The sequence below is a fragment of the Quercus robur genome, chromosome 9 (assembly GCF_932294415.1).
Source record: "Quercus robur chromosome 9, dhQueRobu3.1, whole genome shotgun sequence".
Taxonomy (NCBI): Eukaryota; Viridiplantae; Streptophyta; class Magnoliopsida; order Fagales; family Fagaceae; genus Quercus; species Quercus robur.
Window position 1 is genome coordinate 4,986,149 of NC_065542.1, and position 27,786 is coordinate 5,013,934.

A 27,786-nucleotide genomic window follows, 5' to 3' on the forward strand; every position below is an offset into this window, starting at 1 on the left:
CCTCTAAATGGTCTTCACGTTCCCCAGCTGGAAAACGTATTTTAAATCCAAATGATCTATCATCTAATAAGAATTCAGGTACTTCAGAGATGTCAAATGCCTTCAACCGTATCTGATGGACAGGACCTTCAACCATGTGTTTTCTATAAATAAAGTCAATATCAACTTCATAATCCTGACTAGAAGAAACATTGTAAGAATTTTCATGGATTTCAACAACAATAAACAGAGCCATCCCTGACCAACTATTATTATAATGCAGATCAGATTCATCAGAAGGTAGTGGGACTGTTACTGATGACCCAGGGCTCTGATGGCTGAACCACTCTGAAACTTCAGTTGAAGGTGTAAACTCCATAAACCCCAAATCTTTATGACTTCCATCCTCCTGTAAATATTAAAATGGATAAGTATAAAGATGTGTTTGTGTTGTCTGTGAGAATGTGTGTGTATGTGTGTGTGTGTGAGAGAGAGAGAGAGTGATTGACCTCTATAAATCTTTCCCAGAGTGGGTCGGAGTCATCGAAAGGTACTCTTGGAGAGGGGTAAAATGCCATTTTGTCATCATCCTTGTCGTCACAAATAACAATAGTGAATCCTGTTCCGCCCGAAGTCAACACGAAGTTCTGATTTGAATAATTTTCCAGTGAAATACATCTTCGTGCTGTTACATATCCTACACTTAATGGAAGATTTGGCAATGATTGAAGCTTGCTACAATCATTCAATGTAAGATGTTTAAGCTTAGAAAGCTGAGAAATACTATCAGGCAGGCATGTAAAAATGTTTTTGCTCAAATCCAAATCCTGCAATGAGGATAAGCCACTAAGATCATCAGGGAGTGCTTCGTCCCATAAATTGCGGTCAGCTAGATTTAGAGATACAATAAATCTTAACCTAGGCAACAACAGGTTGATGGCCTCTCGGATAGGGAAGAAACCTTGGAAAAAAACATGTGCAGCACGGACAAGGGAGAATCCATGCGAAAGCCAGGACTTAGGTGGTTGAACCTTAAACCCCGATAGATTGAGAGTTTTCAGAGACGGCAAATTGACACTTGGGAAACTTGAAAGGTTTTTGCAACCTTGAAGACTCAAGACCGTCAAGCCAGTCAAACGCTCGAGTGATGATGGCAATTCTTCCACAGCAGTCCCATCTAAATACACCTCTGACAAGCTTGTCATATTTGTTCCAATCTCCGAAAAGTTCTTGAGACTTGAACAGCCAGATAGAATAAAAATTTTAAGAGATTTCAAGTTTATTTCGCAAGGGAGGCCAGTAAGACTTCTGCAATCTTTCAGATTTAACAAAGTAAGCTTATTGAGAGCTCCGACAGATGGGTGAAGCTCATACAAACTTGTACATCCTTGAAAAATCAGCCTCTCCAGATTTGGGCATCCGATGAAGTTAGGAGTCTTGACTAAGACTTTAGAGTCGCTAAGATCCAGGAGTCTTAACTTGGCCAATTTCTGCGATAATAAATAGATATGGGAAATTAAGTAGTCAAGAACTTAATCTGCATTTTTTTTTTTTTTTAAAAAAAAAAAAGCATAACTAGCATGCATTAAGGGAATACTTACACTAAATCCCACTGGTAATTGCTCAATGTGACTGCAAGGCATGATGAGTTCAACAAGATTGTCCGGTTGAAAGCTCATTGGCAGGAATTTCAAAGGATAATCACGCCATTCCATCATTCTTAACTTATTAGAAAGAAAATTGAGGCCGGTAGGAAGGTGCACATTTGAAATTTTAAGCAACCTTAGATTTTTCATATTTGAGAAGGCTTCAGCATTCAAGTTTTCTTTATGTGGAGGCGAATTCAGAACCATGCCTTCTACATCATCTGTTCCCTGGTAATCAAGAACAATTAGATTAGGGTAGGGAAAGCTGTAGCAAAAAATTGCTAGAATTATTATATTAAAAAATATACACTTCTCTAAGTTTATGTATACTAATCCACTTACAGTGTTATATTTTAGTACATGAAATACATCCTTATAAAGCCACAACCTACTGCGTAATCCAGGCTCTAGAGGTGATTCACGACTAACAATTCTCCAACCCATCTCTTGTATTAAATCATGCATCCGTAATTTTCCCCCTAAAATGGTAATGAGAAATCTGTCCTTGAGAGTTTCCATATCCTTGTAGCTACCAAAACCTTCTATATGTTCCACTCGATTTTTGTCCTCCCCTTTGAAGAAACATGCAATATCCAAAAATAGATTTTGCTCTATGTCTTTCAATCCCCTATAACTTATTTCAAGTTTATCAAGAATTGCTCCTTCAGGGATTTCTTTTAATTGATGTAGGTAATCTTCCCATAACTTCCTTGGTCTATCAATCAAGGAGGAACCCAGAACTTTAAGAGCTATAGGAAGCCCTTTAGCATACTTCACAAAACCATTGGACAAATTCTCAAACTCATTTTTAGGATAGGGTTGCTTAAACACAGTCCAACTAAAGAGCTCCAGGGCTTCATCATTATCTAATCCATTAACCTTATGTATAGTAGTACCCAAGTGATGCCTTTTTAGCAAGTGCTTATCTTTACTTGTGATAATGATCCTACTTCCTGGACCAAACCAACCAGGGTTCCCTGCTAATGCCTTTAGTTGTTCATCTTTGTTAACATCATCAAGAACAATAAGAACCTTCTTATAGCGTAGTCTCTTCTTTATGACTTTGATCCCCTTAAGATGGTTCCAAATGTCTACTTTTTCCTTCAATGTCTCATAAAGAAGCTGTTTTTGTAAATTAACTAGACCCTGTTTATCTTTTTCAACTATTTCTCTAACGTCACAAATAAAGCTACTAGCTTCAAATTGATGACAAAATCTATTATAAATGACATATGCTAGAGTGGTTTTACCAATCCCAGACATCCCACAAATCCCTATGAAGTGCACATCCTCTGACATTGTGCTAAATAAGTTCATCATTTCCTTCACACGTGAGTTTATTCCAACAAGGTGCTCAGAATCATCTAATAATTCACAATTCAATTTATCAAATATGCTTTTTGTGATTTCCTGAATATCTTCTGATTCGTGACTGTAATTAAAAAAAAATAAAAAATTATGAGACAGTGTGCTAGCCACAAAGAAACAAAACATCATTAAATGTAAGATGTTTTGCTTTGTTTCTAAAAATTTATATATATAAAAAAAAAAAAGGAGGATGTTTTGCTTAAGTAGAGAAATATGAGCCATGTTTTACCGGTCACTTTCCCCCCTCGCCCTCTCCCTTGACATCTGATTGACCAAATTTGGTTAAATTATATTAAAAATGTTGTGTACTGACTTGCTCTTTGTTCAATGGTAGGTTTCCAAAATTATCTTATTTCATAATTAAAATTTATTTTTTAAAATTTTTAATAAAAGTGTATTTTAAAATATTAAGCGTGAATTTTGCTTATTATTATTTTTTCTTTTTTCAATGAGTTATGGAAAGATTTGTCGTTGCAAGTGTTTAGAGGCTTGTCAAATTTTTCATTTTTATTCTAAATTTATTAGTTATTTTTTTACTAAACATAGTTAAACTTTTCTAAAAATATTCTTATAAAAAATTAGAATATTTCATTACTAATATAAATAAAAGAGAAAAATGTGAATTTCTTCAAATCTCAAGAGAGGGGAGTGTATTTTCCCTTCTTTTTTTTTCTTTTTTTTTTTTGGGTTAAAGAGTGTATTTTCCCTTCAAATTTGGGATGGAGTGCCATTCCCCCCAAAAAATAATTTGAATCACGTTTCCTTGTAATAATTGTACCCGGTACAAACTATATGACACTCAAAATGCCTTTAGAACTTTTTAAAGGCTTCCCCCACTAAAATAGCAGTTCCTCCTCCCCCTAATTGGAGTAGGCTCACTCAATAGTTTTAAAATAATTAAAAAAAAATGGCTAAATGGCCTAGTGATTTTAAAGAAAACGTGCCTTTTTAACTTGATTTTATTTTATATAGCTTCTTCTTGTATCAGATAAAGTTTTAGGTCATTTGCATTTTAGAATATTTTATAGGTCTCATTGAAAATTTTTTATTCAATTTAGTAGGTAATTTAGTAATTTATATCGCAAATAAAATATTTTAAGAATTTCACTATAGAGAATTTTTTTTTTTTTTGAAAAAACAAATTCATTGTAAAGACTAATAGATTAATTTTATTCTATGAACATATCTTCAATTGGAGATAATAAGTTATATATATTTTATATTTAGCGTGGCCCCCAAGACAAATTCTTTGGCTCTGCCACTTGAACAAATTAACATTTAACTCTATTAATTTGCATCTTATGTTCTTTCATTGTATTTAAATAATTTTTAATTGTATGAACTAAATTTTCTAACCACTTCTCTTTCACATTTTTAAGCCTTTTTAGGGGTTCAACATAGTTGGAACTTGGAACATAAGATTTAGCAATAGTTAAGATTTTTTTATAAATTAGTTATATAAAAAATTAATATAAAAGAAAATTGTGAATAACCAAGTGTAAACTACTGTTTAGATGTAATAATAAAAATAAACAATTAAACAATTGATTTTCTTTATCTAAGAAAACAGCTACAATTATCTCTCTCTCTCTCTCTCACACACACACACACACACACATATATATATATATATATAAAATATGAAAGATACTCTATTTATACCTCAACCCATTTACTACGCAATAATATACATTTTTTTTTATATAGATATGTGTTCAAGATACACACTTACATCTAGTGTAACTTCACAAGAGTTACACATTTTTTGAATAATTAATTATTATTAGATCTAAGAGTGAAAAAACACTCATGGTTATGTCATTATTGTTATCTAGAAATTAGTAATTTAGGCATTAACTCTTTTTATTAAAGGAAGAAAAGAAAAAAAAAATCAACTCTCACACTCTCCTCCACGTCATCCTTTGCTTCCTTTCATTCTCTCTCACATCTTTCTTCTTGCACTATATATTTTTTGGTCTCCACCATAGATTTTTTAACAGTATACATGGTCAAAGTCACAAGTCACAATTGTTTTAGAGAATAATTGTTGAGGCCGAGAATTTCTAAGGATAAAAAAAACTTATGGCTGAAGTCAATTTAAAAAATTAGTGTTCTAACAACAGTCAACACTATCTCTCAGTCATATCATCATCTCCTACCATGGTCCTAGAAAGATCTTAAAAAAGATGGGCTACATTACATCAATATATGCAAAGCATCATGGTTTATGACAAAATAGGTTAGTACTTTCATGGCACTATTTTTCTTTGGATAATCAACAAACACTCCAAGGACCACCACCTTGTAGTTGAAGTTGGGAGGATGGAAAAGTAAAATGATAGAAAATGGAGAGAGGGTGACAAAGTAGGAGAACAAAAAATATCTTAGTTTTTTCTCATGGTGTTTGGTTGGGTGGATGGAAAAGTGAAAGAATCTAAAACTTTTTTGTTTGGTTTAGGAGAAAAGTGAAAGAATGAAAAATGTAATTTATATAAAATTACTCTTATGTCCTTATTTCATTAAACAATAAATTAACACGTTATTAATTTATTGTCAATTAAAATTATTTAAATTACATCTTGTAAAAATTAACACGTTACACATATTGTATTTTTTTTTTCTTTGATATTATATTTATTTTATATAAAACAATGAGAAAAAAGAGCATAGATTGGAGTTTGGACAAAAAACAAGCAAAGAAGAAGAAGAAGGGGGGAGGGGGAGGGGGGGAGGGGGGGGGGGGGGAACAATGTTAATAAAAAACAAAAAAAATAAAAACTAGAGAACTGATTAACAGAAAACCGATTGATGTCTTGGTCTGATAATAAAGAACTATCATTAGAAGCGAACATCATAAATAACTCTCAAAAAAAAAAAAAAAAAAAAAAGAGTAAAAAACAATACAACATAGTAGGAAAGAAAAGAAAACAACAAAAAGGAGTAAAATAAAAATAATAATAATAATATAAGAGAGAGAGAGAGAGAGAGAGAGATAACATTACAATAGAGGGTAAAATAGTAAATAAGAAGGCTTAAGCAAAATCACTCCTATTTTCTCTCCAATTTAAGAAGATTGAGAAATGCAGGATATGAAATTCTGATTAAAGCAGTAGCACAAGCGACTACAACATATACTATGAGTTGCTTCAAGCTCTCGAATTCCCTATGTCATGATCTTAATTCAATGGTGAGCCAATTTTGGTGGAGGCAGAAAGATAAAGAGTGGAAGATGGTGTGGCCTTCATTGGACAATCTGTGCAGACCCAAAGCGGAGGGGGGAATGGGGTTTAAAGACTTGAAAGCGTTTAACTTGGCTCTTCTAGCAAAGCAAGGTTGGCAGCTGAGCAAAAATCCGACTTCACTCACCCATAGAGTGTTTAAGGCAAAGTACTTTGCGGGCTGCTCTTTTATAGAAGCACAAGTGGGGAAAAAGCCTTCTTATGTGTGGCGAAGTATAATGGCTGCAAGGATCAAGGTGGTGTATCGGTAATGGCAGAACAGTGGAGATTTAGCGCGACAGGTGGATTCCAACCCAGGACAACTTTAAGGTAATCAGTCCCAAAGGTTCGGATGGGGAGTTGGTTAAGGTGGCACAACTTATAGATGGGGATACCGGAATGTGGAAGGCGGACCTTATCAAGAAGAATTTCCTTCCCCATGAGGCTGAAATTATACTGGGAGTACCATTGAGTCCCAGAATGCCAGAGGATTCCCTTATTTGGGCTTGGTCAAAGAACAACAACTTCACAGTAAGGAGTGCATATGGGGTGGCCCTCAAGATGCTTAAAACAGCAAATTCAGCTAAAGAGAGTGGAGCTTGTTTAGATAAGGGAAAGAGTGCAGGTTTGTGGAGTTTGGTTTGGAAGCTTAATTGCCCAAACAAGATAAAGCACTTTCTATGGAGGGCATGTAAGAATATTTTACCGACAAATTTCTGCCTAGCATCAAGGAGAGTGGCGGCGGATTGTGGCTGCTGCTTCTGTGGTGCCTATGAATTCTTCGGGCCATGCCTTATGGGACTGCGCTATTGCTGCTGAGGTATGGAAGGAAGGAGGCCTCAACCTCCCCAAACTAAATCAGCCCATGAAGGAATTCATTGATGTGGTGTGGATGCTAAAAGAGAGGGAAGGTGTCTCGGATTGGGAGCTGTTTGCCATCACAGCGTGGATGGTATGGAATAATAGGAACGCGTTCAAGCATGAAGGTAGGTGCAAAGACCCAAAGAAAATAGCAATGGTAGCCAGGGAGTATTCGAAAGAAGTGGCAGTTGAGTCACTGCCTCCTAGCCGCAGTATTGCCACTGTTAGAACCAAATGGTGCCCACCTCAACATGGGAGGTACAAAGTTAATGTTGATGGGGCAGTGTTCACAAGCCTAAAAAGCAGTGGGATTGGGTGGTCATAAGGAATGAGGATGGTCAGATTATGGGAGCGATGAGCAAAAATTTGCCTCTCCCTTTAGGAGCGTTGGAAGTGGAAGCTAAGGCTTTGGAAGGGGGGATTGAGTTGGCTAGGGACCTGGGTTTGTAGAAAGTGGAGTTGGAGAGTGATGCTCAGGTGGTAATCAAAGCAGTCACAGGGGCAGAACCGGGGCCAAGTTCAATCATGAAGGTGGTGGAAGGTATAAGAATGGGGCTGAGTTCCTTTAAATTCTGGTCGATAAACCATATCTGCAGATAGAGTAACAATGTTGCACATCTTATGGCTAGGACAGCTAGCAGTAGTAATGAATGTCATATTTGGGTGGAAGACAACCCCTGTAATAGCAAACCAAGTTAGCTTGGATGTAATTTGTGAGGACTTTTTGTCCTAAGTAATGCGAATGCTGTGGAGTGTTTCACTATCAAAAAAAAAAAAAAAAAATTTTGAGTTTTGGTGGGTGTAGAGAGAAACAGCCGGGCCCCACCATTTTTCACCCCAAACAAACGTTATTGTCCTCCATGATATGGCCCACAACGTTAATTGCTGACCTCTACAGTGAAAGCAACGGCAAACCTAAGTGGTTAAATGTACAGCCAATATCTGCCTTGCTTGGTGAAAATCTCGGTCACAAACCTAAGTAGCTAATTTGATGAGGATGATGATAGAACTAGATTTTGACTAATATCCAACTTAATTAATTTGCACACAAGGCACCATAATAACATCTGTGGTTACACGATTTTCCTGGCCCAACTCGTGTTGATTGGGCCCTGGCCCAAAGCGCAACCCACAATAATTATTTGTAGAGGATGGGTCAAAGAACTTGGCCTCAGTGGACTTGTTCGGTCTTATGCATGGGCAGTATGGTTTGCAAAAGGAAAATAGAAAAACACCAGAATGGATCTTTCTCAAGTCTGATTTTATTTCTTTTTTTGTTTTTGATACAGTTCTCTCGTCCCCTTCTTTGAGGGACTCCACTACATTATATATTTTTCTTCTTTTCATCCCAGCCTTACACCTGTTAATCATCCAAGCATCCACTCGAGCACCTGTCCCATCAGACGCCCTCATCAGACCCTTTGTGAGTTGCAGAGGCCAAGGCGGTACTGTTCAGGAGTCTTTTCCTCATTAATGCGGCCAAGAGGGTGGTTGGGGCGCAATTAATGTGGTGGTAGCCTTCCGTGAGATATTTTGAATTTAATTCGTTTTATATGTTGGGAAGACGAGCTGAAATGGCTGGGGCAAGTTTCTCGTCTGGGCTTCGCGATGTCCGAGGAGGAGTTACTCCTCGGACAGGTTTCCTTGACGCTATTGGGGTTGAATAGCACTTCATATGAGGCTTTTCGTTGGACAGGACGCTCCTCGGACGGGCCTGAGCTTGGAATAGCCCATCATTTTTGGGCCGGGCCCCACAATAGCCCCTCAAAACTCCGGTTTTTACCTCCATCCGAGGGGAAAGGCGGGGTTTTGATGTTTGTGAGTGGAGGGAAATAAGGAGATCGTGGGGCGCGCGTGCGGACCGTTACTTTTGACGCGCTACAATTTACGAGACGTGGTCATTAACTTCTGGAGGCGTTATGTTCCCTTCATCCAACGGCTTGGCGTGGATCGAACGGCCATCGTTTCTTCCCGTATTTCTAGGCGGGGATGATCCTTTCTCTCTCCTCCCGGCTATATAAGACGCCAGAGGGGCTCAGTTCCTTCTTTCATCTGCATTTCGCAAACCTCAAAAGACTCCAGAGAACTCCATCGAATCCCAGAGATATACGAACACTTGCGTCCGTTACGCCGCCGTAGCCGTTCTTGTGAAGCGCTTCGTCCAAGAGAGATTCCCAGGCGTCCCCTTGAGCGTTTTGTGAAGGTACCAGTACATTTCGCCTTTCTCTCCGTTTCAATTCCCTCCTCGGACTCTACTTTTCTTTTCAGTCTTTACTTTCATTTCCTCAGTTCAGTTTAGATGGGTAGATTCGAAAAATTAGTAAAAACTCCTGCCGCTATGGAAGCCTTTAGGGCTAAATACCACATTCCCCCGAGGGTTGGGCTGCGGCACTGTCCTCTTGAAGGAATATTGACCGATAGAGTTGAGGGAGAAGTCGTTATCCCCATGATTGCTTTCATAGAGGGAGGGATGACACTTCCCATGCGCAGGATCACAAGGGAATACCTGTTCAACCATAGGTTGACGCCGTATCAGTGTGCCCCAAATATGTTCAAGATACTAGGCTGTGTAGATGAGCGGAACGAGGACGTTAGGTTGATCTCTTGTCTTCCAGTTTCCAATAAGACCGTGAAGAATGACTTCCTCATTGCTTCTGGGGAGTGGTTCGACGGTATTCACTGTCCAACTCGGGCAGGAAACCCAGGTGCGGCGCTTTTAGGATTGATCCTTTTTGGGGAAAGGATTTAGTGTTGAGGGGTTATTTTTTTCTGGCTTTCTTTGTAATTGGAAAATTTCATGATCTAACCTCACTTTTCTTGGTTTGTTTGCAGACAAAAGTCACGTTGCTCCTCGGATAAGACTTGTGAACGTGCCAGCGCTGAACTATCTTCTCAGGTCGGAGATTTACGTTACCGGGGACGGACAGTTGCGTGCGGCCCATCTGGTTTTGGGCTATCAACCTCTGAGCAGCGCTTTCCAGGCAATCGGTCACGCTATAAGGGCTGGCAGCCCGAGGCTAGCCAGAATTGACGTGTCCCGGGACGGATTCCTAGCTGACCACGATTTGCCACCAGTTGTGTTGCCAGGTGTCAGAAATCCCTACTTAGCGGAGCAGTTACCTCCGGTAAACGAGCCTGGTGCTGCTGTTTTGGTTGAAGAAGAGGCTGAATCATCTCGTCTTTCCCTTGAAGAGGAGATAGATAAGTTTTACTTCGAGGAGGAAATTCAGCAAAACCCCTTGGTGGAGTCTTCTAATCCCGAAGTAGAGCAGGACCAACATTCCGCAGTTGGTGTTCCCTCAATCGTTATCTGCTCGGACGATACTTCAGACGAAGAGGTAGAGCCCATGGCAGGAAAGGGAAAGTCTCTGAAGGAGCTGATGACCTCTCGGGGGAAAGGTCAGTCATCAAAGGTTCAACCATCGAAGGGACCAAGTCCATCAAAGGTCAAAACCCTTCCCCCTGTGGTCCCCCAGGGCGTCTCGGACCCTGGTCTTAAGGTTATCCCGGACCTGAAGAAGAAGAGGCCGGTGGACACGCCTGAGAAAGGCGAGGTGGCTGTCCAGCCGACCAAGCAGCAGAAAACCACACGGGCGCCAAGGAGCAAAAGGGGCACCTCCTCGGACAGCAGGGATGAGGGGAACCTTGCTGAAGTGCGCACTTCCCCTCGTCCATGGGACCCAAAGTTGGAGCTGGATGGGCTCGCCATTCCTTACACTGCTTCGGTCCGAGAGTATAATCGTGGCCGGGCAGGGTACGTGGCGGAGGCCTTAGAGCAGCCCCTACTTCTTCCTCGGGACATGGAGGCCTACAGGCGGTGCACTCAGTCCGAGCTCTTCCTATCCCTTAAAAGGGATCTCGCGCTGGTAAGTAATCCTTTTACTGCTTTGTCCATTTACTTGCTCCTGTTAGATTATATATTTTTCTTTTAAGGACACTCTTGTTTTGTCTGCAGATTACTCAGCAGGTCTTCGTGGCTGAGGAGTTTTGCCGTAATAGCCGCAATCTGGCTGAGGCTGAGACCCAGGCTCGGACAGAGGTGGAGAAAGCCTTGGGGTCCCTCAAGCATGATCACATTAAACTCACGGCTGAGTTCAAGGATTCGGAGAACCGACGTAAAAGTGCAGAGGCTGGCTTGAAGAGTGCCGAGGATCAGGCGGAGGACCAGCGCAAACAACTGTACACGGCTCAGCTTAACCTTAACACCGAGAGGCAGGCAGTGCAGGACCTCAAAACTGCCCTGCAAAAAGTAGAGGATGAGCTGAGGCGGGTAAAGGAGGATGCTCAGCTGATCCGAGAGGCAATAGAGGCCGAGAAAGAGGCCGCTCGACAGCTTGGGGCCGAAGAGACGGAGGCCAGGCTATCTGAGGAGATTCCCGAGGTATGCAGGGATTACTGCAGTATTTCATGGGCTCATACTCTTGATGCTGCAGGAGTTCCTGCGGATTCGGCACTAAGACTGCCCGAGAGCATCTTCTATCCTCCGGAGATCCGAGCTAACCCTGATGAAGCCCAAGTTGCTTCGGAGCAAGACCTGGCGGTGCCTGATGCCGTCTTTGTGCCTGATGTGGCTAAGGATCCTGCCACAGACTCTACCATTGAGGTTCCTCCTCCTCAGCCCGAGCAGAAAGAAGATTCTCCCGCTAAGGCTTAGCCCCCCTTTTTTTTTTTTTTTTTTTTTTTAATGAGAGTTGTCTTGTTTTTTTATTCTTTTGTAAGGACCTCTCCTTTTAATGTACTCGGAATATTAATATAAAATGCTCGTTTTGCTTACTAAGAATGTATGTCAATAGCGTTCTTTTTTAAACATTTGCAACGAGGTAGATACAGGCAAACGGTCAAAATGAAAATGGGTTTTTGGGTTGCTCATTTGAGGGTCGCGATGGTGCTAGACTGTGCGCATGTATTAAAAGTGATTTCCTTTAAGTAATAATCTCCCAATCTATCACAAGTAATAATCTCCCCAAAAGTCTGTGGTCCGAGGAGCCAGGCAGGACTTAGGTTCTGCTTAAAACTATGACTTGTCATGAGCAATAATTTCCCCTAGAGTCTGTGGTCCGAGGAGCCATGCAGGACTTAGGTTCTGTTTAAAACTATGAGCTGTCATGAGTAATAACTTCCCCAAAAGTCTGTGGTCCGAGGAGCCATGCAGGACTTTGGTTTTGTTTAAAACTTATAAATAGTTGGCTTAAGTAACAATTTCCCCCAAGTCTGTGGTCCGAGGAGCCATGCAGGACTTGGGTTCTGTTTAAAACTTATAAATAATCGGCTTAAGTACTAATTTCCCCCAAGTCTGTGGTCCGAGAAGCCATGCAGGACTTGGGTTCTGTTTAAAACTTATAAATAATTGTAATGTAGACTGGCAAGCGGCAAATAGTCATGAAAGAGAACGTACGCTAAGCCATTCTTATTAATAATAATACCTCCTGAGGTTATTTACATTCCATGGTCGAGGTACAGCTTTTTCATCCAAATCTTCTAGGTAGTAGGCGCCTATTCCGGCCACGGATGTGACACGGTATGGTCCCTCCCAATTGGGCCCCAACTTGCCCCAAGAGGGGTTCTTTGCGCTGCCAAGAATCTTTCTCATCACGAGATCACCTGGACCCAGAGGCCGCAGTTTGACGTTAGCATCATACCCTTGTCTTAGCTTCTGGTGATAATAGGCCATGTGAATCGCGGCCTTCTCCCTCCTTTCCTCGGCTAGGTCCAGACTTCTTCCTAGCAACTCATCGTTATCGCTTGGGGTAAACGAGCTAGACCTCAACGTGGGGAAATTGTTCTCGATCGGAAGCACAGCCTCAGCCCCGTAAGTCATTGAGCAGGGGGTCTCACCGGTGGAACGCCGCGGCGTTGTCCGATAGGTCCATAAGACGTGCGGTAGTTCTTCTACCCATCTCCCCTTTGACTCATCCAATCTTTTCTTCAATCCGTTCACTATGACCTTGTTTACGGCCTCGACTTGTCCATTTCCTTGGGGGTATGCGGGGGTGGAATATCGATTAATGATCCCAAACTCACGGCAATACTCCCTAAAATTCTTGCTGTCAAACTGAAGACCATTGTCGGAAATGAGTGTTCTCGGAGTTCCGAAGCGGGTGATAATGTTCTTCCAGATGAATTTCTGGGTGTCCACGTCCCTAATGTTGGCCAAAGGCTCAGCCTCCACCCATTTAGTGAAGTAATCGGTTCCGACTATTATGTATCGCTTGTTCCCCGCAGCCTTGGGGAAAGGTCCGACAATATCAAGACCCCATTGCGCGAACGGCCATGGACTGGAGAGTGGGTTGAGAACCCCTCCGGGTTGGTGGATATTTGGGGCGAATCTTTGGCACTGATCGCACTTCTTAGCGTATTCCTGGGCTTGTCTCTGCATGTTCGGCCACCAGTATCTTTGGGTGAGTGCCCTGTGCGCCAGCGATCTTCCTCCGGTGTGACTTCCACAAACTCCCTCATGCAACTCTTCAAGAAGAGACTCGGACTCCTCTGGATGTACACAGAGCAGGTACGGTCCAAAGTAGGAGCGCCGATAAAGTTTGCGGTCCTCTGATAGCCAAAAACGAGGAGCATTTCTACGTATCTTCTCGGCTTCTAGTCTTTCTTCCGGTAGGATCTCATCTTGGAGGAAATTCCTTAGGGGGTCCATCCAACTGGGGCTCTGTCTTATCTGATGGACTTGGGTCGGGTTTCCACTGATGGGACTGACCTTAACTAGATCTTCGACTAGGATCACTCGTGGCAAATTACGTGCCGAGGACGTGGCAAGAGTGGCCAGCGAGTCTGCATGAGTGTTTACGCTCCTGGAGATGTGCGTTAAACTGAAGGATTCAAAGCTCTCCTGTAGCCGTTTGACTTGTCCCAGATACTCTTGCATCCTAGTATCTCGAGCTTCCAGCTCTCCCATCACTTGTCCGACCACTAATCTGGAGTCCGAGAAGGCTTCTATTACTCTTCCACCCAACCTTTGAACCATTGCCATTCCTTGAAGTAAGGCTTCGTATTCGGCTTCATTGTTCGTAGCTGAGAATCCGAGTCTTAATGACTTTTCAATGACAGCGCCGTCTGGCGATATTAAAACTATCCCAACTCCTGATCCTCTCTGGTTGGCCGCACCATCCACGTAGACCTTCCAATGCATGGTTTCCCCGGCCGAAATCGCGCCGACCAGTTTTCCGCACAGGTCTTTCTTCTCGGTCACCGTTTCTATAGGGGGCTCAGCGAACTCTGCTACCAAGTCCGCGAGGACCTGTCCTTTGACGGAGGGTCTGGGCATATATTTAATATCAAAAGCCCCCAGAAGAGCACTCCACATGGCGATCCTTCCTGTGTAGTCAGCACTTCGAAGCACGGCTCGAAGTGGAAGCTGAGTCAGGACGATGACCGTGTGCGCCTGAAAGTAATGAGGAAGCTTCCGGGTTGCATGCACTATCGCCAAAATTGCCTTCTCTAAGGGTAGGTATCGCACCTCGGCTTCATGTAGTGACTTGCTCACATAGTACACCGGTCGCTGCACCCCATTATCATCCCGTATTAATACCAGGCTTACGGCGTGGGGAGCTACGGCGATGTAGGCAAACAGCACCTCGTCTGCCTCCGAACTGGACATGATGGGTGGTCGGGACAGGTAGTCCTTAAGCTGCTGGAAAGCCTGAACGCAATCCTCCGACCATTTAAACTCTTTCCACTTGTTTATCAGGAGGTAAAAAGGCCGACATCGATCCGCCGATCGTGATATGAACCGGCTTAATGCCGCAATCATGCCAGTGAGCTTCTGCACTTCCTTCGAGTTCCGAGGAGTCTGTAGACTGTTAATGGCTTTGATTTGGTCAGGACTTACTTCTATTCCTCTATGGGTGACCATGTACCCTAGGAATTTCCCAGACCCGACCCCGAATGAACATTTGGAGGCATTCAGCCGCAACCGGTGCTCCCTTAAGATAGCGAAGACTGTTCCAAGGTCTTGCACGTGCTCGGACACCCTTTTACTCTTCACAACCATATCGTCTATATACACCTCAATGATCTTGCCCAGTTGCGGCTCGAACATCCGAGTCATCATCCTTTGGTAGGTTGAGCCCGCGTTCTTTAGCCCGAATGGCATCACCTTATAATGATAATTTCCGATGGGCGTCATGAAAGCCGTTTTCTCTTGGTCCTCTAGCGCAAGGGGTATCTGATGATAGCCCTGGAAGGCGTCCAGGAAGCTCATTCGAGGGTGTCCCACGGTTGCATCCACCAATCGATCAATTTTGGGTAGGGGGAATGGGTCCTTGGGGCACGCCTTGTTCAGGTCCGTGAAGTCCACCCAAACCCTCCACTTCCCCGTCTTTTTCCTTACCACCACTGTGTTCGCCAACCATTCAGGATAAAAGACCTCTTTGATAGCTCCTGCTCTTTTCAACTTGGCCACTTCGTCTCTCACGGCACCAGCGTGTTCCTTTGAAGGGCGTCGGGGTGGTTGCTTCCTCGGAGTGGAAGAGGGGTTGACGTTCAGGTGGTGACAGATGAGGCTGGGATCAACTCCAGGGGCATCGTAGGCGTCCCAAGCGAATACGTCGACATTTTCTCTGAGAAATCTGACCAGTTCCTCCTTTTCCTGAGAGGGCAATTCAGAGCCGACCTGAAAGAACTTCTCCGGGTCATTGCTGATAGCAACCTTATCTAAACCTTCACACCTTATCTCCTCGGCCAGCCCCTCGTCTTGCTTTGCCGAGGAGGTTGGTTGCTATAAGCTCTTTGGGGCCGAGGTCTCGACCAAGAGCCGATGTAAAATGGCGTCCACCACACACTTCCTGGCCACGGCCTGATCTCCTCGGATCTCTTCCACTCGTCCTCCGGATGGGTATTTCACTTTCTGGTGAAGTGTGGAGGTCACGGCCTCTAGGCTGTGGATCCATGGCCTTGCGACTATCGCGGTGTAGGGTGAATAAGCGTCGACCACGATGAAATTCACCTCCACCACTTCTGCCCCAGTCTGTATGGGCAGTCGGATTTGCCCCTTTGGCGTTACAAGCTTCCCCTCGAAGCTGAGGAGGGGGGAGTCGTAAGCTGTCAAGTCTTCTGACTTCAGATTCAGCCCCTTGTATAGGTCGGGGTACATTATCTCCACCGCACTTCCAGAGTCTACTAATACCCTTTTCACATCGAAACCTCCAATCCGCAAGGTGACCACCAAGGCGTCATCGTGAGGTTGAATTGTTCCTCCCTTATCCTCATCCGAGAATCCCAGTATCAAAGAGCTTCCCTTTTTTATCCTTTTAGGTTCCCTTTGTCTGCCCTCGGAGGGAAGGTGGTCCACGGCCAATACCCTGGGGATGGGTGGCCCAGTTCTTCCTGGTGCAGCGAGGATGACATGTATCGTCCCGGTGGGGGGTCTTAAAGACACGTCCCTTCGAGGCTCTTGTGTCGCTTGGCCGGGATGGCCGCTCAATGGGTGCAGCAGGTGACGTAGCTTTCCTTCTCGGACCAATTGATCCAGGTGATTCCACAAATTCCTGCAGTCCTCAGTAGTATGCCCGTGGTCCTAATGATATTGGCAATACAAGTTCTGATTACGATTGGCAGGGTTTCCAGCCATCTTTCCCGGCCATCTGAAATAGGGTTCATCCCTTACTTTCTCCAATACTTGTTGTACCGGCTCTCTGAATACGGCATTCACTGTTTGCGGGGTGCTCTGCCCAGCCTGTCGCGGAAAATCTCTCCTCGGCTGACCAGGATTGTGACGTTCCATTCTGAAATCATTTCCTTTAAAGGGGATGACCTTCTCCTTGCCCTTCCCTTGCAGCTGATCCTCCTCCACTCTTTTGTACTTGTCGATCCTATCCATCAGCTGTTGGACGTCAGTAGCTGGTTTCCCGGTGAGGGATTTCCTTAAGCCATGCCCGGTGGGGAGGCCGCTTGTGAACGTGCTGATAGCAACGTTATCATGGTTGTCATCTAAATCGTTATACACCTCCCAATACCTATCCGAGTACGCTTTCAGGGTTTCTCCTTCGTGCATGGATAAGGACAGCAGCGAACTGAGAGGTCGAGGGACTCTGGTGTTTGTAATGAAACGGGAGCAAAAAGCTTGAGTGAGCTGCTTGTAGGAGCCCACGGAGTTTGTCTTCAGGCTGTTGAACCATCTCATTGCCATCGATCCCAAGCTAGAGGGGAAGATTTTGCACATCAGGGCCTCGTTTTGCGAGTAAATTGCCATCTTTTGATTAAACTGACTCACGTGCTCCACCGGGTCTGCTTTGCCGTGATAGATGGCGAACGCCGGTTGGTTGAAGCGTCTTGGCATCTTAGCCCCTTCGATTCTATTCGTGAAGGGTGATCTTGAAACCTGATCCAACGCCTTCTTCATGGCGTCGCTCCCAGAACCTTTGCTGGACGGGCGCTCATACTTTCGTACAAGGCGTGGTTCCTTTTCGTAAGAAAAGGTTTCGCTTGGGGGGGTCCTTGACCTTCGTCTGTAACTCACGTCTTCCGGATTAGAAGACTCACCTGAGTCAGAGGGAGATCGTCTTCGCTGCGCACGTCGTAACTTCCTTTTTAGGTCATCTATCTCTCGCTGCATGGCCTGGTGACTATTTCGCCTCTGAGACACGTGACTTCCTATCTGAGTGTGACTCTGGCTCGTCCGGGTGGTATGCACACTCCCCTCACGATTCCCCCTCCCGCCTGGGTTGGTTGGGTTATTTTGCCTCTAGGACTCGGCAGGTCGTGTTCGTTGGGAGTTAGCTTGGTGAGGATCGTCCTGGTGTGGATCTAGTTCTTCCATGCTCGACAGTTGCACTAGCTGATGCCCTAGCTCTTCCCACAGACGGCGCCAATTGTGGTTACACGATTTTCCTGGCCCAACTCGTGTTGATTGGGCCCTGGCCCAAAGCGCAACCCACAATAATTATTTGTAGAGGATGGGTCAAAGAACTTGGCCTCAGTGGACTTGTTCGGTCTTATGCATGGGCAGTATGGTTTGCAAAAGGAAAATAGAAAAACACCAGAATGGATCTTTCTCAAGTCTGATTTTATTTCTTTTTTTGTTTCTGATACAGTTCTCTCGTCCCCTTCTTTGAGGGACTCCACTACATTATATATTTTTCTTCTTTTCATCCCAGCCTTACACCTGTTAATCATCCAAGCATCCACTCGAGCACCTGTCCCATCAGACGCCCTCATCAGACCCTTTGTGAGTTGCAGAGGCCAAGGCGGTACTGTTCAGGAGTCTTTTCCTCATTAATGCGGCCAAGAGGGTGGTTGGGGTGCAATTAATGTGGTGGTAGCCTTCCGTGAGATATTTTGAATTTAATTCGTTTTATATGTTGGGAAGACGAGCTGAAATGGCTGGGGCAAGTTTCTCGTCTGGGCTTCGCGATGTCCGAGGAGGAGTTACTCCTCGGACAGGTTTCCTTGATGCTATTGGGGTTGAATAGCGTTTCATATGAGGCTTTTCGTTGGACAGGACGCTCCTCGGACGGGCCTGAGCTTGGAATAGCCTATCATTTTTGGGCCGGGCCCCACAACATCCAACTTAAATAATTTCACGAAAGATGCAAGATACACTATGACGTTTATAACTTATATTTAAAAATATAATAGATAAAAGAATCTTTATTTAGTTAGGAATTAAAGAGACCACACAAAATAATAAAAATCTTCTCTATATAATACTAATAAAAATCATTTTTCAAAATATATTTTTACTTCTAATATTTACAAGCTTATAAACTTAAAATTAAATAAAAAATTGTGCTAAGCAAGGGTTAATAGCCAATTACATATTATTATATGAAATTAAACTCTCTTTGTTTTCTTTTTTTGAGAAGATATGACATTAAACTCATTCACAATATTATTTATTATATATTATAATATAATGTTTAGTTAAAGAAGCAACTTAAAGTTAAAAGTAAGCCACGGAAATATCTCAGCCATAGGTTTAAAGCCACAGAACACAGAGTTCCATAAAACAATACAAACAAAAAAGTTATACCAGCACACAAACTAGATAGCAGGAGAGATATCATTCCAGCTGTATGGAAGTCACAGACTCAAAGCGGGCAATTTTTTTTTTTTTTTTTTTTTTTTTCAATTGGTGATTTAGAATTTGTTAAATGTGGGAAAATTGGGGTTTTGTTAGTGTGTTTGCAGGACCACGGGCTGAGCCGCTGAGGAATGGGCCAGGGCCACACAGGAAACGTAAATTTTTGGTATCAAATATAATTTTTTTAGGCTTCTGTTTTTTTTGGTACCAAATTGATTTTGATGGGTTTTACTAGGGGTGTGCAAAAAACCGACGAACCGAACAAACCGACCGAAACCAACCGAACCGTTGCCAAATTTTCTGTTTGGTTTCGGTTCGGTTCGGTTTCGGTTTCATTTTTTAAAAACCGAAATTTTCGGTTTTGGTTTCGGTGTTGGATTTTTTCATCCGAAACCGAACCGAACCGACCGAATATATATATATTTATGTAACTCTATTATGTATCTGATTAGTGGCTTAGTGGTATGCTACGTTGTAGTTTTGCTACTGATCCCAGGTTCGAGCCTTCGCGTGGGGGCTTGTGTTTTTTTGCTATTTAATTTTTTAAAACCCTAGGACATGACATAAAGACGGAAATACCCCTCCCCTCTTTTATTCTTTTCTTTTCTTTTCTTCAGTTCAGCCGCCCCCTTCCTCAACTCAAAACTAATCCCAGGTTCGAGCCTTCGCGTGGGGGCTTGTGTTTTTTTGCTATTTAATTTTTTAAAACCCTAGGACATGACATAAAGACGGAAATACCCCTCCCCTCTTTTATTCTTTTCTTTTCTTTTCTTCAGTTCAACCGCCCCCTTCCTCAACTCTTTCTCTCAAATTTTTTTTCTGTCTTTCAAAGAGTTCAGCCCTCAGCCCCTCCTCTTCTCTCATCGCTCCATGCCTTCACATTCCGCCTCCACACATCGGCCTTCCTGCAGCAGCCTCCACGGCCTCCACACGGTGGTCTCCACACGCCGGGCTCCCAACGCCGGCTAATCTTTTCATATTCACGGTGACCCCCTCTCTCTCTTTAATTTCTCCATAGTTTCCTCTCACTTTTTTATATTCTGCCATTTTGGGTTTGTTTAATATTGAATCAATGCTATTTTTTCAATTTTTATGTGCAAAGAAAGTTAGGGTTTTGAAAAAACCCATGTGCTTGGTTGTTTATTTTTTCAATTTCTTCTCTCTTTTTTATATTCTGCCATTCTGGGTTTGTTTAATATTGAATCAATGCTATTTTTTCGTGTTAAAAAAAAAATGCTATTTTTTCAATTTTTATGTGCAAAGAAAGTTAAGGTTTTGAAAAAACCCATGTGCTTGGTTGTTTATTTTTTCAATTTATTCTCTCTTTTTTATATTCTGGGTTTGTTTTTTTTCTTTGTTTGCTTTCTTAGAAAATAAATGTAAAGGAACCGAAACCGACCGAAAAACCAACCGAAACTGAAACAAACCGAAACCGACAGTTTTTCAACTATTTCGGTCGGTTTCGGATGAGACTTCTAAAAACCGAAAATTTCGGTTTCGGTTGGCTAGATAAAAAAAAACCGACCGAACCGAACCGATTACAGCCCTAGGTTTTACACTTTCACTTTACTTCTATAGTTTTATTGGACTAGTGCAACAATTTGGTTTTTCATATTATTTTTCAAATAATTAGAACAAAACCATTGATGATATGACCAGAAGAAAAGGTAGAATCTTACCTATCCGTTAAATGCCTCCCGCGGATCTTGCTCACTTCTTTCAGTGCAGTTCTCCACTTTTGTATCTGCTCTATGCTAACCTGGCGATCTTCTTCATGATTGAGAAATGCTTTCCCAAAAGTCTCCCTCCGATTCCCAACATCAGAGGGCATTACATGGTAGAAAATGGGCAGAATTTTCAGGCCCTTCTCTTTCTTGCATTCAAGAATTTTGACAAGTTCATTCAAGCACCACTTTGAAAAGGCATAATTTTTTGAGAAAATAATAATTGCATACTTAGATTTTTCTATTGCTTTCATGAGTTCTGAATCAATGGGTTTTTCTTCCTTGAGATTTACATTATCTCTATAAACAATAATGCCTTTTTGTATCAAAGCAGAATATAGATGATCCGTAAAATTGTTACGGGTGTCCTCCTCATAGAAACTAAGAAAAACTTCGTGTTTCCATTGAGATGCAGAAAAAGAAGATGAGGAAGACGAGGATGCACAGGCTTTTTGAGTGCTCATGGAAGTCATTGGAAACTCAACCTATAGCTTGTTTATGGAAAAGGGAGTATTAAAAGAGAATGGAACTTTTTTTTTAAAAGGAAAACAAGAGAATGGAACTTCTTTTTTTTTTTTTTTTTCAGAAGGAAGAGAATGGAACTTGATCAAAGATTTATGAGAACTACTACCTATAGTTTGTTTGCGGAAAAGGGAGTACTAAAAGAGATTGGATTTTTTTTTTTCTTAAAGGAAAAAAAGAGAATGGAACCTAAGAGAATGGAACTTGAGCAAAGCTTTATGATAACTTCTACTTTCTGTATCAAGGTTTCAGTTATCATTCGCGGTATTAAATTCCTGGCAACGTGGGAGAGGCATTTATAGGTTCTGAAACTTGAAAGAAGAAAAAATGTGAAGAAGTGTGTGCTGTGTGGAGGAAAATAGAGATAAGGGAGAAATCAAGAAGAGAAAAGGTGAAGAAGATGTGGCTGAGAAAAAAAGGGGAAAAAAAATAAAATAAAAGGTTTTGTGTTGGTTATACGTGTGGTGTGGGGCACGGACTTGAACAGTTTTTTTTTTTTTTTTAAGTAAGCTTATGAAAAAAAAAATTTATATTAGAAAAATGCTATCTTTAAAATATTTGTACAACAAATACTAGTTAATGATAAATTATTATTATTATTATTAAGTAAATTTTTTTAGTAAGTATTATTAAGTAGTTGGTTTAAGTATGGAATATACTCTCACATATATATATATATATTGTCATTTTTAATAATTTATAACTTAAAATGCCACTTTTATAAATGCTAATCAAATACTCAATTTTTTTTAAAAAATATTTTTTAACCATTTTTACCAAATACTCAACTTTTTTAAAAAACATAATTTTATACTGCACTTTTTGAAAAAACCCAATTTCAAAAAGATGTCTCCATCCACCTTTGTTGGAATGGATCCTATGATTTTCTTACTTTCACTGTTTCACACTCCATCCACCTCTCTGGGAATGGACCAATCCACCTTTTTTTTTTTTTTTTATGTGTATTTTTGTCATGTTAAAATAATCCATAATAGTCAAATTATTAATTATTTAGTATTTACCTCCTAAATGAGTTTGTATAAGATTTTTTTAAACAAATTAAATTTATATTTTTAATTAGTATTGTTTAAATATGATATATTAATTCAAGTTTTAAAAAGGTCTATGTATATCTATTAATCCAGATAACAATGGCAGCCTGCAGAAATTCTTATTTTTGAATGTTTAAAATCTAAAAATTTATAATGGCACCATTGGTGTGATGGTGAAATTTTAAATCAAGCATGGGAGTAAGATTAAAATTAATAATGAGACTCTTGACGTGATAGTTACTCCACAAGTACAAAGTTCTTGTGAGGTAGGAGGAGCAAGAGTCGGAGTTCCAGTCTCTAAAATTTAATTTCATACACATACACTTAGGTGGCGTTTGGTATGAGAGAATCCACATTACTCCTGACATCTAGACTTCTAGGAATGTGATATTTAGGAATCACATTTCTAGGAATGTAGCTATTCCTATGTTTGGTTTCATTGGGAATCTCTTAAGATTTCTAAGAATGTGAGATAATAATGTTTGGTTTATTCCCAAGAATCTTAAATGAATTATTTATTTTTCCCATTCTATCCTTAAATTTGAATGTGAACTACCAAGTCTTTTAAAAAAAAATCTTCCTCTAAATAAATAATGAAAAAAAAATATAAATTATTAATTAGTCCTTTAAAAAAATATCTTCCTCTAAATAAATAATGAAAAACAAAATATAAACTATTAATTAGCAACATATTCATTAAAACTGTAGTCTAACATATGAATCTAGAAACAAAGCCATTGGTCTATATATATATATATATATATATATATATATAAAATAAAAATAAAAACAGATGAAGCCACCAATCCAAATCTATATTTCTAGCAACTAAACAAAACTAAGAGTAAAAGTGAATACCTGGCAATAATGAAGGGTCCTCTTCAAACTTTTTTTTCCACATGTAAAATCTAAATAGAACTTTGTTAAAAAATATATTAACAGAGTTGTCTATCATGTTTATGTTGTTTTGGAGGGAAAAGATAAAAAAAAGAGAAAAAATATTGATGATTTATTTTATATTTTATCTTAATTACTTAAATGATAAGAAAAAGATGTTAAAATTGTCAATTTATAAAAAATAAAATTTCCTTTAAGCTTGGGAATCTAAATACCCACTTGTTTTAAAGGGAATCACATTCCTACTTAGAGGGGTTTAAGGGGGGAATCCAAATTCCCCTGACATCTGATTCCATGGCGTAATTTGCAACTAAACATGAGAATTTTTAAATATTCTTAGGAATCCTAAAATATTACCCCGTATCAAACGCTACATTAAATTATGTTAAAGTAGAATTTTCATTCTTTACAAAAAAAAAACAAAAAACAAAAAAAAATTTAACCACTGAGAAGCCTCAGAAGTAAGTTTCTTTAGAAAATGCAAGCGTGTGATTCTTCTACAATATTTGCTTGGAAAAGGATAAGATAGCCGTAACTAGGCTTGAAGCTGTCATTTTTAATCAAAACAAAATTGAAAATAAATATTTATGAATAAACAAAAGTTTGATGATTCTTTTCTCCAAAAAAAAAAAAAAAAAGTTTGATGATTCATAACCCTTCTCAGAGATTTCAAGCGTCAAATCATAATTGCGCTGGAACAATTCTGTTAATACTTAACAGTCCAAGTTATAGCTCTGAAGAAATATAGCGAATCTTTCGGCATGACCTTTTATTTTCAAAACACCATTTCCTTTTGAAATCATATCCTAAATGAAAAAATAATAAGTTTAGAAGGATTAAATCAGAGCTACCATCATTAGTTGCCTGCTCTCTAGCAAAGCTTCACTCTGAGAGCTCTGCTGTAGTGTGGCATTGTCGTCCCTTCCTTGAAAGGTGGTTTGTCCCTTGAGTTAACAGTGTTCTCTCAAGGCTAGTGGTATTATACTTTCAAGGGGTCTGGGAAACACCTTTTATTTTCTGCATATTTCTCAGTTAAATGGACGACCTTACAAAACATTGGAGCTCTCTATCCCTTTCAGAGAGAGAGGGTATAGGTCTCAAGTTAAAGAAAGAACAAGCGGCAGATGTTTTCACCATTGCAGCTAAATTCTTTACTAAGCGTGCTCTGAATATTGATGCCATAGCAAGAACCTTCTCGCCCTTATGGAGATCAAAAAAGGGTTTTAGCATCAAGAATAATGGAGATCATATCATCTTGTTCACTTTTGATAATGAAGCGGAAGTAGATAGAATTCTTTCGCTGGAACCGTGGTGCTTTGACAAATTTCTAATGGCCTTCTCAAAAGCCAATAGGGAAACGGTGCTAGAGGTATGTAATTTCAACCAAGTCTCCTTCTGGGTTCAAGTCTACAATATACCATTATGTTACAGGAGCAAAGAAGTTGCAGAACAAATTTGTGAAGCAATTGGGATCATACAACACCCAAAGGATTCCCCTGACTGCGACGGAGGTAGTTTTATTAGAGTCAGAGTGTCCATCAACATTTCTCTACCCCTTTGCCGTGGTAGGCTCATCACCCTGGATGACGACAGAGAACATTGGGTTTCTTTTAAGTACGAGAGACTCCCCAATCTTTGTTACTGGTGTGGCCGGCTCACTCATTCCGATAAGGACTGCGAGAAATGGATCGATAGTGAGGGCTCCCTGCAACAAGAAGACCAGCAGTTTGGGGCATGGTTGAGAGCCCCGCCATTCGTAGCAGCTCGTAAGAACGTTGTGGAGGTTCCTGGTTTTTTTTCCAAAAAGAAAATGGAAAATACGCCCCAAAAAGCACCATCTTCGACAGCCCTACCTCTCGAAAAGAACCACCCGTTGGCGGATGTACCAGTAGACAACCGCCCGACGACAGTTAATGCTCCCTGTGCGAACCTGGGCTCTCCTGCAACTCATGGGGGTACAAACGGCGCCTTGGACAGCTCGGATTGGACAGAACCTGACGTTTCTCGGAAACCCAATATACAAGTAGATTTTGAGCACTTAATCCGAGAGATTGACAAAGATATCAATCTATTTGAGGGTGGGAACATGCAAGAGGGGCTTTCAAATTTAAAGGGGCGGGAACATTTGCCTGATGAGGATTTTAGGCCCTCTGTTCACTACAACCCAAACACAAATGGGAAGCAAGCCCAGCCCACCCAGCCCACTCCATTAAGAGATATTACAAACCTTGACCTTCATAACCTGCCTAACCAGGCCCAAAGTGGTAAGAAATGGACCCGGATCCAAAGGCCCCCCATCATCTCAGAGCAACAAGAAACTAATCTCATTATAGGTAAAAGGAACTCCCCTCCTTTTCCAGATTACTCTTCATCCCCAAAACGCAGAGCAATAGAAACCCCTCCTCAAAATGAAAACACTTTTCCATCGGCGGCGGCTGACTCCTAGCCCCGCCGACAGCCATGAGTTGGCTATGCTGGAACGTGCGCGAGCTTGGGAACCGGCGCACCGTTCGTGAGCTCGAAGCTTTAGTCCGAGCACAAGATCCCGTTGCCCTTTTTTTAGCTGAGACGTGGGCAGATGAAGAGAAACTTCATAGTTTGTGTAATAAATTGAACTTCGATCAAGCTTGGATTGTTCCTCGGATCAACAGTACTGGTTGTCTCAGCCTCTTTTGGAAGAAGACAGTCCACATCGAAGTGATCTCCTCCTCGCCGAACCATGTGGATACAATCGTTGGGAAGTCCGGCGAGGATCGATGGCGCTTTACCGGTATTTATGGTTTTGCGGACACTAGAAGGAAGCATGAAACTTGGGCTCTGCTACGCCAGCTACATCGGCGCATCTCCCTCCCCTGGCTCTGTGCGGGAGATTTCAACGAAATGATGTGGGCACACGAAAAATTAGGCAGGGGCCCGAGAAATGATCGCATGATGACGGAATTTAGAGAAGTCTTGGATGAATGCGGTCTCATGGATTTGGGCTTTAGAGGTGAGAAATTCACATGGAAAGGAAAGCGCCCAGGGGGCTTGGTCTTGGAGCGGCTTGATCGGGCAGTAGCGAATAACTCTTGGTTTGCTTCCAACCCGAGAACTCAGGTACAACACTTACAAACCCATGCTTCGGATCATAGACCTATCTTAGTGATGCCGGATGGAATCTTCCCCAAGCCATGCAGACCTTTCAAGTTTGAGAAAATGTGGTTGAGCGACAGAGGTTGCTCCGACACAGTCATCTCGGCATGGGGCAATTCTACTCCGGATTCTACCATGGCCCAGGTTGCAAGTAAAATCAAACTCTGCGGTGATAGACTTTCCATTTGGAGCAAACAATCTTTTGGATGTATTAAGAAAATGATTGAGTCTAAAAGTAAATTGCTTGCTAAAGCTGAACTTGCAGCTGCTAGAGAGGGAGGTAACCATGATACTGTTACGGCTTTGCAACTGGAGGTGAATGCTCTTCTGGACAAGGAGAGTCAAATGTGGGAGCAGCGTGCCAGGGCTTTATTTCTGAAGTGCAATGATAGAAACACCAGCTACTTCCACAGCAAAGCCTCCCACAGATATCGAAGAAATCGGATTTCCGGCCTTAAGAACAATGCCAATGTGTGGTGCTCGGAGGTGAGCCAGATCAAAGAGATAGCTGTCGAGTACTATAACTCCCTCTTCACCTCTTCCAACCCAACGGATATGAATGAAATTCTGGATACAGTTCGGCCCTCGGTCTCTGCAGACATGAATTTTCAACTAACCAAACCATTTACAAGAGAAGAAGTGGATACAGCAATTAAAGAGATGGACCCCATTAAGGCTCCTGGCCCCGACAGTATGCCCCCGATTTTCTATCACTCTTTCTGGTCTTTTCTTGGTGATGATGTATATAATGCTGTTTTGGATTGCCTTAATAACTGTAAGATTCCTAGAGAAATAAACCACACTAATATCACCTTGATCCCGAAAGTTAAGTCTCCAGAAAGCATTACTGAGTTCAGGCCGATAAGCCTGTGCAATGTGATATATAAGTTAGTCTCAAAAGTCCTAGCTAATAGGCTCAAATCTGTCCTCCCTTGTATCATTTCTGAAAATCAAAGTGCCTTCCAAGCAGGGAAAGTCATTACTGATAATGTCCTCATGGCTTTTGAGACCTTACACTATATGAAACATCACCAAACTGGAAAATCAGGGTTCATGGCGCTCAAATTGGATATGAGCAAAGCCTACGACCGGTTAGAATGGTCCTATTTAGAAGCACTGATGAAAAGGATGGGTTTTTGTGATTCCTGGGTGGCGTTAATTATGGAATGTATATCGACAGTTAGCTATTCTATTTTGATTAATGGGGAACCCACGAATACAATCATTCCATCAAGGGGCATTAGGCAGGGCGACCCGTTGTCGCCATATTTATTTATTCTGTGCACGGAAGGCCTTCATGGCCTCCTAGCTAATGCTGCTGATGCTAGCCTTATCAGGGGTGTGTCCATATGTAAAAAA

The 27,786-nt window shown here is 41.5% G+C and overlaps 1 protein-coding gene across 1 annotated transcript in view; it reads right to left on the bottom strand.

Moving 5' to 3' along the window:
* Nucleotides 1–27,786, bottom strand: part of LOC126698178 (TMV resistance protein N-like) — a 124,534-nt gene that overhangs the window by 48,588 nt on the left and 48,160 nt on the right. The window contains exons 2-4 of the mRNA XM_050395208.1: nucleotides 1,968–3,057; nucleotides 1,581–1,853; nucleotides 898–1,469 (exon numbers count right to left, since the gene is read on the bottom strand). Of these exons, the coding sequence (XP_050251165.1) occupies nucleotides 898–1,469; nucleotides 1,581–1,853; nucleotides 1,968–3,057 (1,935 nt within the window). The remainder of the gene's footprint in view (nucleotides 1–897; nucleotides 1,470–1,580; nucleotides 1,854–1,967; nucleotides 3,058–27,786) is intronic.